Source organism: Puntigrus tetrazona, chromosome 6, assembly GCF_018831695.1.
Source record: "Puntigrus tetrazona isolate hp1 chromosome 6, ASM1883169v1, whole genome shotgun sequence".
NCBI lineage: Eukaryota > Metazoa > Chordata > Actinopteri > Cypriniformes > Cyprinidae > Puntigrus > Puntigrus tetrazona.
In genome coordinates, this window is record NC_056704.1 from 21,342,062 (window position 1) to 21,362,465 (window position 20,404).

The 20,404-nt window shown below is 36.2% G+C and overlaps 1 protein-coding gene and 1 long non-coding RNA gene across 4 annotated transcripts; one reads left to right on the top strand and one right to left on the bottom strand.

Moving 5' to 3' along the window:
* Nucleotides 1-6,557: 6,557 nt before the first annotated feature.
* Nucleotides 6,558-13,320, bottom strand: mdfic2 (MyoD family inhibitor domain containing 2). Of its 3 annotated transcripts, XM_043242021.1 has the most exons (5): nt 13,251-13,320; nt 13,081-13,112; nt 12,902-12,978; nt 10,838-11,008; nt 6,558-8,542 (listed from the first exon to the last, which is right to left on the bottom strand). In XM_043242021.1, the coding sequence occupies exons 3-5, from the start codon at nt 12,972-12,974 to the stop codon at nt 8,286-8,288; spliced, it is 501 nt and encodes a 166-aa protein (XP_043097956.1). In that variant the 5' UTR covers nt 12,975-12,978; nt 13,081-13,112; nt 13,251-13,320; the 3' UTR covers nt 6,558-8,285. The 3 variants fall into 3 exon arrangements, with proteins under 3 accessions (XP_043097956.1, XP_043097957.1, XP_043097958.1); XM_043242022.1 differs by lacking the exon at nt 13,251-13,320 and having other exon boundaries at nt 13,081-13,164; XM_043242023.1 differs by lacking the exons at nt 13,081-13,112; nt 13,251-13,320 and having other exon boundaries at nt 12,902-13,031.
* Nucleotides 13,321-13,341: 21 nt separating this feature from the next.
* LOC122347044 lies at nt 13,342-19,169 on the top strand. The gene is made up of 3 exons (XR_006251190.1): nt 13,342-13,416; nt 14,976-15,050; nt 18,540-19,169. It is a non-coding gene; the product is annotated as an uncharacterized LOC122347044 (long non-coding RNA).
* The last annotated feature ends 1,235 nt before the right edge of the window (nt 19,170-20,404 follow it).

A 20,404-nucleotide genomic window follows, 5' to 3' on the forward strand; every position in this document is an offset into this window, starting at 1 on the left:
TAAAAGGCTTGATCAAACTATTTAAAATATAATTTAGAATGCTAGGTTAAATAATTGCCTTAACATTCAGTCTACAGATATCTAAAGATTATTTTTAATGCAGTTCACAAGTGACCTTCATATTTAGTAGTAAAATGCACTGCTAAAAGGTTACCCCTTAAAGGTTATTTTTAATCCTAATTTGTTCAATAATTAATATTATAATAATAATATTACAATACAACTTAAATTGTATATTAATCATGTATGTGTACAAGAAAATAAATATTCGAATATATAAAATCTTAAATGACATACGTTACTGCTACTGCTACTATTATATAAATAATATTAAAATAATACCTACCTGAAAATATGTATGGGGCTGCACTGCAAAAAAAAAAAAGAAAAAAAGATCTTATTAGTACTTCTGTCTTGTTTTCTAAATATTTATACATTGGTGAATTAAGCTGCGTTTTCTTGAGAAGCAAAATTATATAATTTTTTTTTTCAACGTTTCAGAAAACTTCTGAAACACTGCCATACACGTTATATTACGCTTGTTGCTGTAAACCGTTTCCAAGCTCTCTTTGAAGACCTAATTTTGTCTGAACAGCTTGCACCGTATGTTTTTTTTTAGGCTAGGGTAGAAGCAGCTATCTTCAAACCCATGACTGCTCCATGATGTGTAAGTGATCTTGAATACATTATTGATGACCTCCTTGAGCTGCAATTACTGTCAGGAGCGTGGGCATGGCTGTTGTGCTAAACATGTCTTTAGTGGAAAAAGAAACTTCTTCTCTTTCACGAATAGCCTATACATTCTTCACATGAATTTTACTAATATATATAGTACCAGATTAATAATAAAAATATAATGTATATTTAAACATTGTAATGTATTTTTAAACACCTATAGTCTTAGATTTGCTGTAAATGATTAACATATAGATACATGATATGTGCAGCAGTCTTAGTCCATGTTAATATGTCTAGAGTGATTTTTACGCACACACACATTCATATTCGCACAGATGCCACCGCACCGTAACCTTTTCTTTGCTGCTAAACAGTTGACATTTGAGAGTCCTTGCTTCAAACTTGGGAATAACTGTGAGTTGTAATTACATGCATTTTGAAATGAGCAATTATCGATAAAGCCAAATTACTCAACCCCAAGGGGCTCGCTATCACGGCAGTGCTAGCTGCTTTTTCTGTTTATGAAATTTTATTTTATTCAGTTTCAGTGACAAAATAGCTGACCAAAAACATGCTTGTTTCTCGATCGGAAACTTTTGAGTTGCATTTCCAACTGTTTGTGAGTGTACGAGCGTTTAATTCTGATGTGTAAGCTCTGTTTATGCCCTGTTTGTGATCTCATGTCTTATTGATGATAGCAAGCTTGCGCTGTTTGCTCGGATCAGACTCATCTGCCAGCGTACAGGACTTCAAAAGACATTACAGTGTGTAGAAAGGCACACTTTCACTGAATAATAAAAAGGGCAACATTTTGTCAACGTGTGCCATATCGCTTGATTCTATTCAAACAGAGGCGGGAAACCGGCCACACAGATGTGCATTATTCATGTAGACGCCTTAGAAGTGTACGACACATTATTCTCACGGATTAAGGGCCTGTTTGGCAGTAGCTGCCTAAACATTAAAACCAATGAATTACCGATTCACAATTTTTATTTGAGAGTTTACATTTCTGAGTCACAACAGAAACATTGAGCTGTTTTAATAACAATGGTTTGTATTTGAACATCTTGAATTATAAAAGTTGTCTTTCAATTGATGTGCTGCCACTGAAGTCATGTCAAAAACTTTTGATTATTAATAGCTTGATTATGGCTTTTAAATTTTTTTTAAATATGTCAGTTCACTAACTTTTTTAGTTATGTATAGCTGCTTTTTACATGAATGGGGAAAGACCAAATTCTCTTAAAATATTTTTTCAAAAGCATCAACCTATTTTAATGCAATTTTTGGAATATTGCAATAAAAATATGGATAAAAATGTGCATGAAAATTTTTATTCGATAGGAAAAAAATTAACTATGATGGAAACGCATACCAAACAGATTCCACCATGTGTATAACAAAAAAATAAAAAATAACTTAAGATCATCTAAGTTTACTCAACTGTGCTATTTTGTGACACCATGCAGTTTTCACATACTTTTGCTGTATTTAGTTACCACTTTATTTAGTAGTAAACTTGAAACATCTTTCATACACTAGTACACTATTACAAGTGGTGACTGCATACATTTTAAATACATAGAATGTTAAAAGCACATTTTAGTTTCGAAATAGATTTTAAGTATTAGATTTAAGAAAAAGTACTAACGAATAATTTTTAGCAGTACAAAGATAGAGCACTTTAAGTCGATAGAAGAGTACTTTTTCACCTGGATATGTTCAGTTATTCACTTCAATAGCAATAAAAATAACCTATTAATTGCCATTAAAGTAAAATTACTATTACTAAACTTATACAAGCCTGAGAAAAATGCTAATTTTAGAAGACAATTTCAGATGGCACTCTTCATACGCTCTAAAAAGCAAATTAATAACCTTAATGGCACCGTTACATTTATTTTTTTTGTTGAATATATACAGCTGACATCGTCTTTTGTGTTATATAACCTACTGTGTGCTATACAGAACACTATATTGGCACTTTTCAACTTTCTAATAAAGAAAATTCCACACGAAACACTCATGGCCTTTACAGATGATTGTAATATACCTTATCCAAACACCGGTGTTCTGCAAAAATCCATTTGTTTCTACTTCTCCTTCATCCTCAAACAACTTTTTTTCCCCCATTATGTACTGTATATTTGTCTTCGACTGCCGCTAGTTAAGTGTGTTGGGGGATGTGTGTTAAGGGGATCATAGTACAACCAAGTTTATACATGACATGAGTCTAAACACAAAGTTATGAGTTTGTTGAGCTGAGGTTGTTTTGCCATTACATAAGCTATAACTTCTGGTGATTAATGAGGTGGCCTATTACCTAACACACTGTTGGTATACTTGTTTTCTCACAATGACAAGCATGTTCCTTAGGGGAGAATTCTATGGGGAGCTGGATGCATATGTGTTCTGCCATTTTGATGAATGAAAAAGTTGACTCGTATGGTGGAAAATTGTTGTCTCTCTTCAAAAAGAGTTTGAGTTTGCTGCCGGTTTCCCCTAAGGGACGTTTGAAGAACAAAGGAGAACAACGCGACGAATGCGTCTTTGAAAACCGCTCTGGAGGAGTTCAATAATGTACAGTCAACGTATGGCGTTCGGTATATGTTATCGCAGCGCTGTAGATGTGACCTGTGAGTTGCTGCGGTGTCTTTCGCTTTCAACTGTGCTATAAAGAAAGCACTAAAATGCATTTTCAGCACATCTAGTTCTTGTTTGTAATGCAAAAAGTGATGCATTTTCCTGTAGAAGGCTTCCATTATGATAAACCGGACAGAGACTTGGGTCCACGGGCTCTTAAAACACCAAGGGTGGAATCCTGTTCTCGGAGTGGAGTCGTAAATAAAGCCTCATTTCGAATTCTATTAATCTATTAATAGATGCTCCACACAGCCTTGTGTTATTGCTGGAACCTCATTGCTTAATTTATGCACGTCCAGAGAAAGCTCATTTGCATTCTATAGACATTCCATATTCTACTTGTGCGTCCAGAGAGATCATTTCAAAGGCAGATTCAGCCGCGGATGGAACATATTCATTTGAGCTACAAAACAAGAAACACAATTCAGATTAGAATTGCATTATCACAGATTAGAAATGCCATTACTACTGGGTTTAGATTATGATCTGCTGTGAAGGAGAGAAAAAAAAAGATGTCGGTTATGCAAGTTTGTTGGAGAATACCGAAAATAAGTATGTTTTATTTGAACACGATGGCTTGTGGTGTTATTTAGAGCTGATTTTATTTATGTCCTTTCCTTTGGGGTTTATGCCATGCAGACATACTGTACATATCTCTATTGATACCGCTGCTTGTGAATCATGCATGACAGGTACTCAATAATAATGGTGAAGATCACTTTTGATATCTGGCTGTTGGTGACGGAAGCTTTGTTCTGTGGTCTGATTTCACGTGCACCACATCAAAGCCTGAGGTTTCTCTCTCTCTAGGAAAGGGCTGAAGGATGATTTTACTGACTTTTCCTCCAAAAATTGTGTATTAGAAGTGGCCTTAAGAATCACATGCACTTTTAGTCCACTGAACACTGACAGTTGAAGCGGTTTTGCATCATTTCTTTTCTCTCCCTATGAAAATATACATAGTTTCCATCTAAATACAATATTTATTACTTTAAAATCATACTAAAGTAATAAGAATTTCATATTACTATTATATTACATGCAGTTTTTCTTAATAATTCCCCTACGCCTATCTGAAAAAAAACAGTAATATTGTAAAATATTATGATTTAACATAACTGCTTTCTATTGTAATATATTCATAATTTCATTTATTAATATTCCACACACATTGCAATTTTGTAAAGTCATCACTGTAACTGGTGATCAGCTGATGAAGTAATATTTCCTTCCTTCTTTCCAAAAAAATAAAAATAAATAAATAAAATAAATAAATACTAACCCCAAACTTTAATACAGATTTTATTTATGAAATACTGGCATTAATAATATTTTGTACAGCACTGATTTTAAAGCATACATGTTTTTGTCCTTTGTTTTACTGTACATTACAGAATGATTAAACATCTAATTGTGCCTTTCTTTTTCAAGTTTGAATATTTCCAGAATAAATATCACCTCCAGAGATGAACGACAAACTTTGACCTAAAATAAAACAGATGGACACGAGGTAGGAAACAACAGGAGAGGGCTGTAACTGAGGAAGTGGAGATTTAGTGGGGTTGAGAGGTGCCTCTAAAGACTTACCGCAGGCTCATGAGGGAAGGCCACACTGAGGGGGATCGATACTCTGCTAATGCAACTCTCATTATTTCTCGGAATAAATTCTCCTGACTCGGGGACCGACACTAAAAGCACCTGGTGGTATTTCAGTGGCTCCGCGGGGCCCTTGGGGTCCCAGGATGGCTGCATCAGACTCTGGCGGGCTACTAAAGCTCCAGACAAGCTTTCGGGACCTTTAGCACCAAGCTCTAAAGGGACACATTAACAGAGAGTCTCACAATAGGCATTTTGATGTGTCTAACAAGAACACAATAAATTGTCCCTCATTACTCAGTAATTAACTCCACAGTCCCATCCCCCCCCGTCCTGACACTTAAATCACCCTTTCCTTCCACAAACACCCCCTAACGCTCTCCTTCCCTCCGCCTGGTCTTTAATTTCCTCTTCTCCGCAGGGTGTAAAGGCAGAGAGGTTTCACTCCATACTCCATCATTCCATGCCATATGCGCTCTCCCACCCCAACCCATCTTCAACCCCACCTTTTTACCTCATCCCGTCCTCAGAGACCTCTGATAGGGCAACACCTGGAAAAGGGCGTGGCCTTATGACCGGGGATGATAGGAACTAACCTAGGAGGATATGCTTTGCTTCAGTGAAAACCTAAAACCGCTACCAATCCCTCAGGCCTTCGCTTTCCGCAGGGCTTTCAACAATCCTCCACTGTTAATTGTTAAAATGAGGTTATTAATTGGACGCAGAGGAAAATCACCTGTCATGTCAGATGGGGATCTCTTACTGATTGAAAGGTATCTCTGATCTGAGCCCACGGGCTTGATGGGCCTGTGAAACACACACTGGGATTGAATTTCTGCGGAGCCCAAAGGCATATACCCACCCTAGTTCATAAGAGGGGGAGCTCACTTTTTGATTGTGTATATGGCTGACATACATCCACACTCGGATGGCCCAGATTCAAAAGCCACGAGTTGTTTGATAGCCTAAATAATCTTGGGAAATAAGGAATAATGGACTTCACACCTACATAGTTGAGCATTCATAATTCATATTTCCACATGACAAGAACTCAAGAACTATGAGCAATGCTATAGGGTTGCATTGATATTTGGAATGGCTTTTATGATATATGTGTAGGTTCTTTACTGTAGGTCTATGGGATTTTTCTCCCCTCTCATGCCCCGATTGGTACTACAGCCATAAAGTCATTATCAACTAAGAAAAGAAGTCACAGATGCAACGAAATAAAATTTAATATAGTAAAGTATAAGTTCTTTAATACATGGTAAGACCATATGCACAACCATTAGTGAAGCCCAACAGCCCCAGTGGCTCCCACAGCTATCAGGTAATTTGACAGAGATCCAAAAGTTGTAGACATGCAGATGTTTACCGTTTAAGCTGGCATCTGTTTGCTCAGGCAGATTTTATGTCAGAAAATGTGACATGCTCTTTTTAGATAGCAATCTAAAAGTGAAATATTGTAAGTGCAATGCATAAGAAAAGTAAAAGCAAACTAATCACAAATGAATTATATATATATATATTATATATATATATATATATATATATATATATATATATATATATATATATATATATATATATATATATATTAGTGCTATCAAACAATTAATCACATATAATTAAGATTATTTATATATAATAAATATACAGTACACTTGTATTATTTATTTAAACACTTTTATTTTGAATGTGATCAATTGTGATTCATCATTTGAAATCACAATAGGGGCCAACATTGTTAGAACACTTGACAGATCTGAACATATTGCCCTTTTTTTTGCATTCAAAGCATGATTTAATTTCCTAATTTGCATGAAATATGCAGATGGCTGCTCTGACCACAATAAATATCAAACGAAGTGAGTCGTACAATCTTTATCCACTTTTTACTTTTTAATATTTATGTCCACCTTTTGCAGCAATTACAGCAGCACATCTATCTGGTACAGTGTCAGTACATTTATTTCCTGAGAACGTCAAAACCACTGTTATCCCGAGCCTTCTGCAGCTCTGTCAAAGGCTTTCCTTTAAATGTACAATAGATGTCTAGTTTATTTGGCCCGAATTTGCTCGATGGGATTCGGACTTCGAGTGGGTCAGTCCATCATTGTTAATGTTTTAGTGCAGCAAATTCCTTCCATTGCAGGTATTTCCGGCAACACTTAGTTTTATGGTTATTATAATAGCCAATTCAACAAAAACAACTGTAACCTTTTGAGCATGTGATAATGTGTTCTAACAATTTTGGCCTCTGATACATATGTTGTATGTCAGCCTATACAATTTTTCTTGTAGTTATTAATTTTACATGCTAGTAAGGCCTTAAATCAAATGAAAATATAATGCTGCTAATATGGTAAATCCAGCGAAAGTGCTCATTGCGACAACCCAGCAATCCAGCAAATCATATTTTTAAGTCATATTTTATGCCATGACTTTTTGTTTTACACAGGAAAAAGCACTATTACAGCACTTCTTGGCATACCGCTCTGAGGTTTTTGTATTGTTTGAACAACCCAGTTACTCCTTTAGTATCTCTATCTGATAACTGAAAACAAATGTTTAGCAAGCCAAGATAACACAATAACACTCCAGCCCACTGCCTGGCGTGATCGTTCTCTTACCTTGACCTCTCCCTGAAATAGACGCCTGAATTACATACACACAAACACACGCACAAAAGTGTCGCTTTCCCCATTACGTGACGAGAGCCTGGCACTGACAAAAACGATCTATTACACCGTCGCCGTGCACTCGAGAGAGCAGTCTTCCTGAACGAAGAACAAAGGTTGATGGGCCCTAGAAGGACAAGTGTCCTACAAAACACCGTCTCAAACCGACTGTTAACAACTGCACTCTAGTTTAAACAAGCCATATACACAGGGACACACTGAAGGCTTTTTCTCTCCACTTCGCTCTTCATTGTGATAAAAATCGACATACGCTGACACAAGGGCCTGTTATTGTGTAGAACTGTTTACCTAGTAAAGCTGATAGAATCATTTCATCGGCCTTTCGATGCCAAACTTGAAAGTGCTTGCGAGTTTATTTCTGTTCTCAGTATTTGATCAGTTCGATAGTGTATCAAAACACACTTTTTGTCGAGAAGCCTGTTTTACAGGAAGTCTTATGTTATTTAAGTGAAAGCCACTCACCTCAACAAATCGGAAGCACTTCTTTACCCCTTTAACCAATGACATAAGTTTAAGGGCTTGGTTATGTTAGATATAAGAGTCAAAATAGTTACTAGTTGTGCAGAAATCATTAACAGTAGCTTGTCATGTTATCACATTTTCATTCCAAAGTGATGTGAAATAGTAAAGTTTTCTCCCAGCATCTTCGTTTTTGCGGGTACCTCAGTGATAGCAAACCTCTGAAATTTCCATCGCTAGTTCAAGACATTCCCCCGTTTCGTGGCAGGCGTCCATAAGGCCACAGTCAAAATCACAACTGCAGTTCCAGGTGTTATTGTGCGCAGGTTCCGCGGGCGGAGAGAAAAGCATGTAGGCAGGGCAGATGGAGTTAGCAGCACGCTCGCATGTTTCAGGTAGCATGAGGAACAAGTCGTAGAATCGGCAGAAGAGACAATTCAGCACAATCCCGGCACAGAACTCTGAACAACAAGAATAAGATATCCTGAGATAGTGTGCAGTCAACAAGCAATGATAAAGCATCTATACTTTATTCACAGCTGCAGGAAGTGTAGCATGATGCTACAGACGCTGGCAAGATGTCTTTAAAATAAAAGGCCCTAAACTAATAAAAAGAATGAATTTAAGTACTGACGCAGTTAAAAAATGGTTGTGTATGGTGCTTCTTGCCAAACCAATCTAATAAAATAAAAGTGTTAAAAGTCAAGCTTTACGACATAATTTTAAATTTTAATTAAAAGCACTTTTACGTTCCAAGGGTTTCAGTTTTTTTTAAATGTTTGTATAATTAAGCATATTATTGCAATAATTTCAAATATATTCTATATTCAATCTTTGAAACCAACAGTTGTGTATTTATCTGCTATTTCTAACTTGATTATGTCATTCATAACGCTTCTTGGTATTTTAGTTCTTTCCTTCTTGTACATTTGCCTTTTTGTCTGACTTTCAAATACTATTTTTTGCTTCAAAGTCACTATTGCCCTGCTTTAACAAACCCTTGAAAAATCCCTATAGGGTAAAATACTAGTGCTTTTATACTAGGCAGAAATGCACTTATACAAAAAAAATTATATTATATCATTTTGGGTGCTTATTTAGAAGGCATAAACGGAAGGCTACAAATGTTTAAAATGTATTCCCCCCCCACACTGTTTATTTCCATCACCACATGTTATAAAACAAAATGCATAATGTGATGGAAATATGAAAAGAAATATGACACAAATGACAATTCTCCTGTGATGCTTGCATATAAACCTCTGGACATTGTTAGTGGGAAAATTAAATAAACTAGAGAGAGAAATGCGTTTTGTAAGTTGTTACAAAGCCAAAGTAGCATATCAATAGTTAAAGAAACACCCTTAAACATCTGTAATGCACAAAGGAACAGCATTGGACGAAATATAGCCGAAACATTTTAAACATTAACAGACATGCTTTATCGCTACAACAGTATACCACAATATGCATCCATTTAAAGTTGAAACAACCAAATATGTCTAATACACATGCTGTTACCGTCGTATGTCAAAAAGCACAAATAGGACCGATGTCAGAAATGCTCAGAATGACATGGCACAATCATGCCAAGAGCTTAAAAAGCCCATGGAGTGTTACATATGTTATAGAAGCTAAATGCCTCTTTGAAAACTCTTACCTTGGGATCTGGGCTGATGGGGATAGACACTCAAAGGCCCTTAATGACCTGGAGTCTGTCCGCACCTCTTGTATACAACAGTTTAAAAGCCTCCCAGCTCTCGCTGGGCACTTCTGTACACATGCATAATTTACTGAATCACCTTTTTCTTCCAAAGAGAGAAGGAATAGAGCTGTGCGGAGATCTAATCAATTATCATCTGTCTGTATAGGTGTTTTTCCTTTTACAGACGCTTCAAGGTGATTACATAAACGGCGATGGCGCACAATCCAAAAATTAGGGGGATTTTAAAATTAGGGGGATTTTAATGTAGTCAAGTTAATGCGATGGTTCGCTTTTAAAACATTTTTTCCACACAGCCTAGGGTTTTGCTTAAAAAAAAATAATAAACCAAGCTTCAAATGGGGCTTTCAAGACTTTAAGCAGATATGAGCATAATGCGGGACAAAATACCCTTGCCTCTGAGCACAAGAGAAGGAATTAAATTAACCTCTGAATATTGTACCAGGAAAGGCATTATAACGCATGTGTAAACCTCGACCCTATGACATAATGACTGCACCTTAACTCATCTGAACCTACCGGCTGAATGAGGGGAAATATATTGTTCTAATTAATTTCATATTGAAAAAGCTGTTGAATCATAATAGTCATGCACAAGAGTTCTCTGCGCATGGCTTTAATAATTCATTTCTATATGTAAGTTTAATCTAATGTGCTGCTTAATTCAGTTATTCAACTTATGCAGACAGCTTTAAAATCACATGCGTTTCCTTAGTTTTCATTTTAAATTATAGATCGATTTTTAATAATTTACCATTTAAAAATGCATAATTATATGCTTGTGGCAACACATAAATGCATAAAAAAAAAAAAAAAAACAAAAGATTTTTTTTTTTTTTTTTTTAAATGAGATTGTGTGTAAAAAGTGCTCATATGAGAGAAAATTAGGAGTTGGAATTTTAATGCAAGACAATTCGTGGTGGCAGTTGATGTTGTAATTATTATTCATTAGAGCATTTTAGGGCAGTACGGTGATCTGGGAAAGAAGAAGCCGGCCAATCCACAAACCCAGGTGTGATGATGCGTGACTCACCTCCTCTCTCCTGGGAGTCAGATAGAGAGCTGCTGGAGGAGGAGGCGGTGCTGTACCTGTCCACCGAGCATAAGGAGTACGTGAATTCTGTAGAGCTGCTTTCTGCTTCTCTCTCCCAGGGATCCAGCTCAGGAATGGGTGAGAGCCGTCCAGGTGCTATGCTGGATACCTCTGTTATTACACAAGAGAAAGAATTTGAATAATCTGCATGTTTACACTTATTAAGCGAGATACAAAAAGGTTTTATAAAACCCACTAATGAAAAGGAAACATTTTGTCATATTTTGAAAGGTTGTATGGCTTTTTGACATGAGATATTTATAGCAGAATATCCATATAATAAAAGTAAACAAGTTTCCAAAACAAGATTGTGAGTAAATAATTAAATAATTCATTCTTTTCATCACTAAAACCTATGACGTGACTTCAGTTTGAATATAGTGTCAGATCTGAATGAATTTTTTTTTTTTTTATAATTTTTTTCCACTACCCTGGTCCCTATTCACCTTCACTGTAAGAGTGCAAAAAACAATGGACTTTTACAATGCTTATTAAAGCCATTAAGTACAAATCCAAGTTTGTAATGTCACGATTCACCATATAGCTGGTTGCTTTAGCGTATTACTCTTTAATAAAGACTTTTGAAAAATCTCCAAGGAAAAAATTAAATATTAAATTACTTCTGGAACCAAGAAGTAAAATGTGGGTGGGCACTATTGCACTCTATATTCAGTCCCCAAACTCATGCCACTGTCTGAGCCGGAATCCAGCATTTCATGAATCGACTACAAACAGAAATGTTCTAGAAGTGCCACAGAACCACACTGTTTTTACACTGTTTTGGAAGGCTTTCTTGTATATTTGTCTAATCACATTTAACCGGTCAAAAGAGAAAGTATAATTATTGTGGTGCTCCAATACATCACTTTTAAATATCCTAAACATCCCTGTCAGTAACAAATCTACCACTATATATGCAGAAGAATCAATGTTCTCTAATCCACCGTGTCAGATCTCATTTCAAAAGTTCTTTCATCCTGAAGCAATGTTTATCAAGGCCTGTCTAAAAAACATGCCGAGATGTGTTCCTGCGCTCTCACTGGTCTCAAAGTGAGCCCAGAAATCATTCAATAATGAATCTGCCAGATCTGAATGCAAACTATTAATGAATCATTGCTTTGGCTGCACTACCTTGTTTATTTTTTCTTCCACCTATCCCAAATGAATTATTCAATGTGCTTTTCTCTCTTTTATTTAACATTTAATGTCTTATGATTAATTAACACACGGGACATATTTTCCGTAGAGGAATCTGCATTGTTAGTCCAAAATAAAAAAAGAGAAGGGGAAAGACAAATGAAAATGGCTTTGGGCTGTATTGGCCTTTTTTCTTCTTCTCTCTCTCCTTCAGGTTGAATAATTTAGAAAAGAGGATAAAGAATTGTTTCTCCAGAAAGTTCCGTGGTTTGTCTTCACTGTGTTCTCGCTTTGTGAAGCGAACGTGTTATGATATGACAGACGGAGAAGATTAATCTTTCGTGTTTTATTACAGGAAAGCGCATGCTCTTTGACAACGCAGTCACAGGATCGAAACAGCAGCTTCGAAATGAGCAGATTCTCAGGTGTGCCATTATCAGCTGTTCACAATCACAGCACAGCTGTCATGCATAACCATTTTATGCATAATATAATCTCTAATACACAAGACTTTCTGATAAATAAATGTGGGGATCTATGGAGTAATAGACAGTGTGACAACTAGCCCCGGTCACCCCTTATCTGAGAATACTAAACCATCATAAAAGCTGCATTTTTGGGAGGATTTACTGAATGGGGAGAGGAATAGTCATTGTGAAAAAAAGGGATAAAAACAGATCCATTAAGACGGGACAGGATTCACCTATTTCTAACTGCTGTGCAAGCTAATGCACTGTTGCATCCTTCAATCAATAACCATCTCAAAATGAGTGAGAAAACATTGTTCTCAATATGTCATGCACCAAACCAAAATCGTTTCAGTGTGTTAGACTAACACGCGAGCATGTTGGTTATTATTTAACTTACCAGCTTTTACCAAAGAGCTTCTCTCTCCAGTTTTGATCAAACCAAGCTCGATTTCCGAGTTTTGTCCAGCCATCTGTCTAACAGTGTGATGTCAAAACAAGGGTCATTTATGGTCCGGTTCTTGAAAAGAAAAGAAAAAAAGTACAAAGACACCGCTAAAGCTGTGTATGAAAACTTACCATTGATACACAGTTATCTCAGTGACGGGAACCTAAAGACATCACGTGAGATTTAAAGACGCGCCTTCAGAAACACAAAAATGATTCCTATCGCACTTAACAGATAAAGCTGTACGTCGCTATTTTACTACTGATTAGTGATAAAGAAAGTTAGTGAGACTGATAATTACAGAAGTGCTGTCATCAGAGCGAACGGGAGGATTTCGTTTCTCTCACACTCCCGCTAGTCGTCACTGCTGGTTTAAAGAGAGAAGCTACTTTGATTGACGTGTGTGACACACCCAGATCTAGAGACGACGTCGTGACGTCTATTATGCTTGACAAGAAAATCTCAAGGTAACGTCGCGTTTTTATCATTTTTGTCATTCAGAGATGGTTAATTTAGTGGTAGATCTCTTCATTCATGTTCAAACACGTCTTCCTATGCATGTTTGATGCCGAGGTTTCGGGACCCCCCAGCCCCCCCACCCCCACCAGTTAGTTGTTTCTTCGACTATTTTCGGCGTCTCTTAAAAGGCTGGGAAAACCCCATTTACTAAATTAATCTAATAACAACACTCCCACTCATTTTTGTCTAATAACAGTGTCTAACTGTGGAATACAATTTTTTTTTCTTTTAATTTGGTAAACAAGCAGCTACACTGATTTAAAAAAAAATGTTTGTGGTGAAAATAACAATACTAAAAAGTAAAAACAAATTAATTAATATTCATACTATAAATATTGAAATATATTTTAGTAGTTTTGCTCTTTTTACTTTTTTTTTTAATGAATAGCTACTTCTTTTAACATGAGTTTTAATTTTGTAAGATTAGTTTGTGATGGTATAAAATCTATACGTAGAAGGTATTGGCAAAATAAGTAAAAACTTTGCAAGACAGTTTGAATTTGAACTGGATATAAAAAGACGAAAAGAAAAGAAAAAAAGTGTTAATAAAAATCAACCCTTGGGACATAAAAGTGTCATAAGTTGAAGAAACACCCAATTATGAATCTACTTTCTTCCAGCATTATTCACAGAGTTTCACAAGGGAAAAAATACTTTTTTATTCAGAGCCTTATGCTGTAGCCTGTAGCACCACTGCAGTGAAGTCGAGTAGTTTTTTTCATTCCACACAAACATGTATACACATACCTATTCACACAGAACAATCATAGTTCAGCTTACAACACATGCTTCTCATATAAAAGCCAGTCAGCAGAGATGAACCGATAATGAGCTCTATTCAGATTTCTCAAGGTTTACAAGCCTGCCAATTTATTCTAACTAGCCTGCAGATTAGAGTTGAATTTTAAAGGATGCCCTGCTGTGTTTGCATATGTTTAGAGAACAAGGGGCCTGCTAATTGAAAAATTAAGATGTGGGAATGTTTGTGGGAGTGGACTGTGCCAGATGCCTTCTTCAACGGCGAGTGCTTGTTAAGTGTGAAGAGCACCCCGTGGAAGAATATTGCATGCTGGATACAACAGGCGGCATGCAGATTATTTTCAGAACGCAAGGATCCCGTTCATTGCAACGCGTTCCTTTGTGCCATAATAATTATCATGAAATGGCGGTTTGTCGTGTAGCGGTTCCCTCGTCCAAAGCAGTCATTAGAGAAAACTAGTATAATACATTTCATTTGCTTGAGGAAAACTATTCAGAATGCATGGTTACTTTTGGTTACAAACACAGCTACGATCTTCACCTTTAAATGAATCAAACGTTGTAGGTTCGGTACAGTTTATGTTTCATCTCCAAAAAACGAAAACAAATCGCTTTAAAGGATTGCAATCTTAATAAGTTTAGATTTATAAATTAATCAAACTTTGCAAGGTTTTTAGGCTATATATCATCCAAGACCAACAAGCAATGATATGCAGTTTTAATCAGTTTTGTTTGCATATGTTTACAGAACAGAGGACCTGTTAATGGAAAAAATGAATGCGTGATAGACTGGACCAGATGCCTTTTCAAAGTCAAGTGCTGAGTAAGTGCTGTGTTTTTAAGCTATACATCATAAAGATGCACGCAACGCATATATATTTTTTTGCTTTTTTGCATACAGGCTTTTGTAAAATGTTTGACGTGTTTGAACATGCTGTCTCATAAAACATTTTTTTTCTGTCTCGTAGAACATCTCCTCCTTACCTTGAGACAAAGACAGATAAAATGATCATCCATGGAGTCATATTCTAAATCCAGTTGATAATTAATTATACTGCAACCAGATTCCCTTCCTCTAAATTATTTATGAGTTAACCCCTCTTTTATCCTCCAGTAATGAAATACATTATGCGTAATGACAAAAATAGATTAATTCATTTGTATAAAAGGAGAAAAACCTTGCTGCTTTAAATTGAATGATAAATATAGCTTCCCATCCCCCATACGCAGACACGCAGTCCTTAGATTTACATGATGATGGATGAGTTGAAACAGAATGACTTTGATAGACTCATAGTTAAGATTATAATGGATTGGTTGGAGTAAAATTAAGCTACTTGAAGGATTCTAAAGCTTGATTCGCAATTTCGGCAACATTTGCATCATGACATTGCAAAAATATTAATTGCTTAATATTTGTGTCTGCATATTAAGCTTATATATGTATATGTATATGTGTGTATGTATGTGTATGTGTAGAAGTGTTGAAATGAACACACTTCGGCTTTAAGTTTTTAATGTTTTCCGACACTTGTATCTAACATAGATAATTCCTCAATTTCCAAACAAGGTTATGATGTCATCATGCTCCTAATAATTCCAATAAATCTCCCACTTTTGTCAGCTTCTATCAAACGTTTGAGGACAGCGACGTGACCAGGCCATCATGCCAGGTTATTCCAGTGAAAATGACAAAGAAATATCCCTCCCAAGGACAGTCAAAATAGATATCAGAATTTCCAATTAAGAATACAGATAAATGGCCTCACAATACTGCAAAATATCACAGGAATATGAGAAAAGGAGGAAATTGGATTTGGTGAAGTTAAACAGTATATGACTTAAATCTGTTGGGGATTCTCTCTCAAACAAAGAAAGTGAAGGTTTCCTAAGGCGATGTCTTCACTTGGGAATTCCCAGGGTGATCCAAGGGGGGCTCGGAAAACCCTTGAAGTTATTCAACCCAGTAAATGACTAAATAGATTTTTTTTCTATTAGCTGATAGCCCCACATTGGTTGAAGGCAGACTATTTGACTCTCTGTTTTTTATTTAATTAGATGTCAAAGTCAAAATGATCATCTTTGATGAATATTTTTGAATTATTGATATTCCTGGCAATATTGTCTTGGCACTAAATGGATATTCTAGTAAAGTATGGATATTCCAGACTGAGGAGCCGATTATATTAACCTGCTTAGATATTTTGTAGTCACATTCGTCTTCTTGTGAACTTATTTTTGTATTCTTGGACTTTCATACTCCAAATTCTATATATTCATATGTATGGATATATATAATATAAATCTATAATCCTGTTCTATTTTTGTGACCTCATTATGGCAACTTTTTATGTTTGATGAAAGAAATCCAAGGCCAGTCATTTAGCAGAAAACAATTAACTATACAAGTAAAAATTCACTTTTTTTGTGCAAAGAGAGCTTTTACCATTAGTGTAATTATGATATGACATCAGACATTCTCAGTAAAGTATTGTCTTGTTGTTATTGCGTAAGACGGATTATGATTGGGTTTAAGCGCAGGCACATTATGAGGTGAGCCCTAAGTAGTGCTGAGAAGGGAACAACTCTCTTATGGTGTCAACCAGATAATAAGCTGCTTGATTCATATATACTTTAAGAGTCAAGGGTAACACAATGCTAGCCTTGTATTTCTCTCTCTCTCCATCTATGTGTGTGTGTCCTTGCTGGTAAGGATCTCTTTTGTCCTACATTTTCATGAGTGTGGTCTCCCTCCGTCTACTAGTGCTGCAGGCTTATCTTCATACAGCACTGTTTTTATACACCGTCAATTCATCTCTCTCATTACCATCATTAATAAGGCCTTTGATACATCTTATTACAAGGTTAATTGGGACAAATCTGAAGCATATCCCCCTGTATCTTTTAATGTGATATGTCTCGAATACCCGTCGCTCAAGGTAGACCGCATACCACAACTACAAACTGAGTAAAAGACCCTCTAGTGCAATGTAAACGTTCACAACAGCTGGTATTCATTGATTGGCGTGTTCCAACAGTGAGCGGTTTATTGTGTTCCCGGGTCTGTTTGATGTCTTACCTTGGACTGTTGTGCTCGAATGTGCTTTTAATGGTGGTGTGTATGCGCCAAATTGTTCATTAAATGATTTTAACAGTGCAGTGCGACCAACTGCTCGCTTGTTGTCAAATGTTCAAACTGATTTGAGAATAAGAGGAGGCATCTCTTAAAACATAAGGAGGCCATTCAGCCTATTTTGTACAAATGTTCAGGACCAGGCAGAATCTGCAGACTTTTTACACATTTTCTGGGGATTTGAGGGGAAAGGCAGAATAGCGGCAGAATAGATTTAATCAAACTGTGTTAAATGGAGTTTAGAATTGTACATTGCTAAATGTAGTTGAAACTGAATGTAGTGTACTGAATGTACAACAAAGCAAGGAACTTCTAAAAACTTTTAAAACTGCATTCAGTGTTGGCTTGAAAATGTTGCTGTTGTTTTCACTAATTGCTAATCACATTTAGCAATATGGCAAGACAGAAAAAAAATTGTACATTTGCAGGTTTTTTTTTTTTTTTTTTTTTTTTTCGGAGATGGTGCATAATTTGATGAATGTTAGACAGAATTATGACTACAACTGCCTTTGTTCAGTGATTAATATTGCTAATGGTTCATTTAAAGTAACAGGACTCTGCTTTTAAGTCTTTGCCACTGTATTTTGACTTAAAATTTATGATTATTAAGCAATTTGGACTTCAAATACCTGTGACGAACAATTATTCTACAGTTGTTCGAAGGACCTTTGGGCACTCAAGGTCTTAAATCTGATTATTGCAGAACATAGGCACTGCGAAGATTTCAAAAAGACAGAAAATGAGTTTGACAAACCTGCAAGTTCTTACCTATTGCTCTGTTCCAAATAATACATTTGCTGACAAGGCCACTAAAGAGTCTGAGGTTGATTTTCAGGTGGGAAAGTATATGAGCCTTTATTATCTGGGCTAATAAGATCTTTTAATTATAAAGAATGAGATGAACAAATTAATTAATGGTTCCGATACAGCTTTTTGCAACCTTCAGCAAATGTACTCTTGAGAAATACATGAGAGCACATGCTGATTTTGTCTCCTCCTTTTGTGTGAATACAGTTTTCTCACTTTAGTACACAGCAATTGCCTGTACTGTGCTTTTCAGAACCAATATTGTGTTCGTTTTCAATAAACGTAGCACAGGTGCAAGAAAAGCGCCGTAATTAATATTATTGATGCTATTTTTTGCTCTTCTGACACATTTTTTCCTCTTTTATCCTATAGGTTAACTCGTCCTTCACTGAAAAATGTCACATTACCCAAGTACACAGGAGTGAAGCTTTTGCCGTCGTATAATTTTCCCATAAAATGGGAACATTTAAGTGTAGAGCGGTGGAATTGTGTGTCAATGAATGGCCCTGTTAATAGTGATATCACTCCCTGGAACAAAAGGATGGAAGGCTGAACGAGAATAGAGGAGTGGAGGTGAGTCCATGGAGCGTGTACCGTCGGCCATTTCCGTCCCCTCCGTTCGGGTCATGCACTGGCCCATCGAGAGAGCGCGTACATGACTGACAATACCCGCAAGACAAACGGTTCCACTCCAGCGCAAACCGCGCTCAGACAGATACGTGCAAAAAAAATAATAGTTATTAAATTAATTGCGGTCGTAATCTCGTAAAATATGTGTCAGAAAATTATACGCTGTTCGATTAACACATAACACGGATGTCAAATATGTAATAAAATCCTGATCAATAAAACAATAACCATGTTGTTAAAAGCAGCCGTTGAAAGGTGTTGCCAGCGCTGTGTTTCAGGGGTGAGCACCCCTTTTAATATAAACGGATTTCATCTTTCCACCGTGTCACCTAAATCACCACAATGTTTGTGTATACAATTATAATAAGTTAATAAATTGTAGCAATGGATGGATTAGGAACACTCTCATCGACCCCATATATCAGGCATTGTCATAGGCACAGAAAATGCATGTCTAACAATCTGTTGATTACGCTGTGCTCCGAGACGGAGAGAATAGCTTTTACTAGATACATTATTTGAACCTCTTGCTTTGTTAAAATCAATATGTTTCAAGCAGTAATGACCACAATTAATGAGACTTTTTACATCTTCAGTTATCTATATCTATTTTAGTTTTAACGGCAGGTTTGGTGTTCTTACATTCCGCATCGTTCTAAAAAATGACACTTTTGTCTTTGCAGAGAACAGAGCTCATTGATTTTGTAGTGAATGACATGCTGTACTTTGGCCCTAAAGCAGCGCATTGAGAGAATACAGCATAAATGATTAGCTATTGTTCCAGATACATCGTCTTGGTGCTGAAAATTCACTATATGCTAAAATAAAGTGGTATAAGTTTGGGTTTCATAATGATTCTTTTCCAGCTGAAAAGGTATTTGTGAATAGCATACAAATGTTTCATCGACCTAAATGTGTTTCTTTTATGAAAAAGTGTTTTAAGGCAAGGCTTTCATTAACTGAAACCGTATTCCTCTTTCTCTGCTCAAGCACACTGAAATAATTTTCATGCCACATTGACTTCCAGAGGAACATTACTGTATTTATCTGTATTTATGTGGAATGATTTTAAAAAGCTGTTAATTTGAAGATGTTTTTTTTTTTTTGCCAGGGAAATATTCATTTAATGTGTAGCAATTAAAAGGGGCATATTTGGAAATAGTTATGAAAATGGCTTTAGCTGGAGGTGGGAATTTTGTAAGTAGGGTTAATTAACACTGGCCCTGCATTGCCGGTGAAACCATCAATGCATTCGAGTTTCAATAGAGCTTAGACTTCATTCAGAGTGACTCTTTGTGAACAAGTTTTATCATGCATGCTATTTGTGAATATTATTAGTTATATCACCACTAGGAATTTATTGCCATATACGCATACTTTATTTACTGCATATGTCCACAGTGAACCTGTATGCAGTGTCTATATGTGTAAAATAAAGATATATAGCCCTTACAGTAGATTAAACAGTCTCATGCAAAGCAAGATATCAGTGCACTAGCAGAGCCAGTGGTCAATAATTGAATGAGAGAGGCCCATTGTCCAATTACACGGATTATCAGTGGAGGCTCCCCCTCTCATTAACGACTAAGGCAAGGATGAGTAATTAA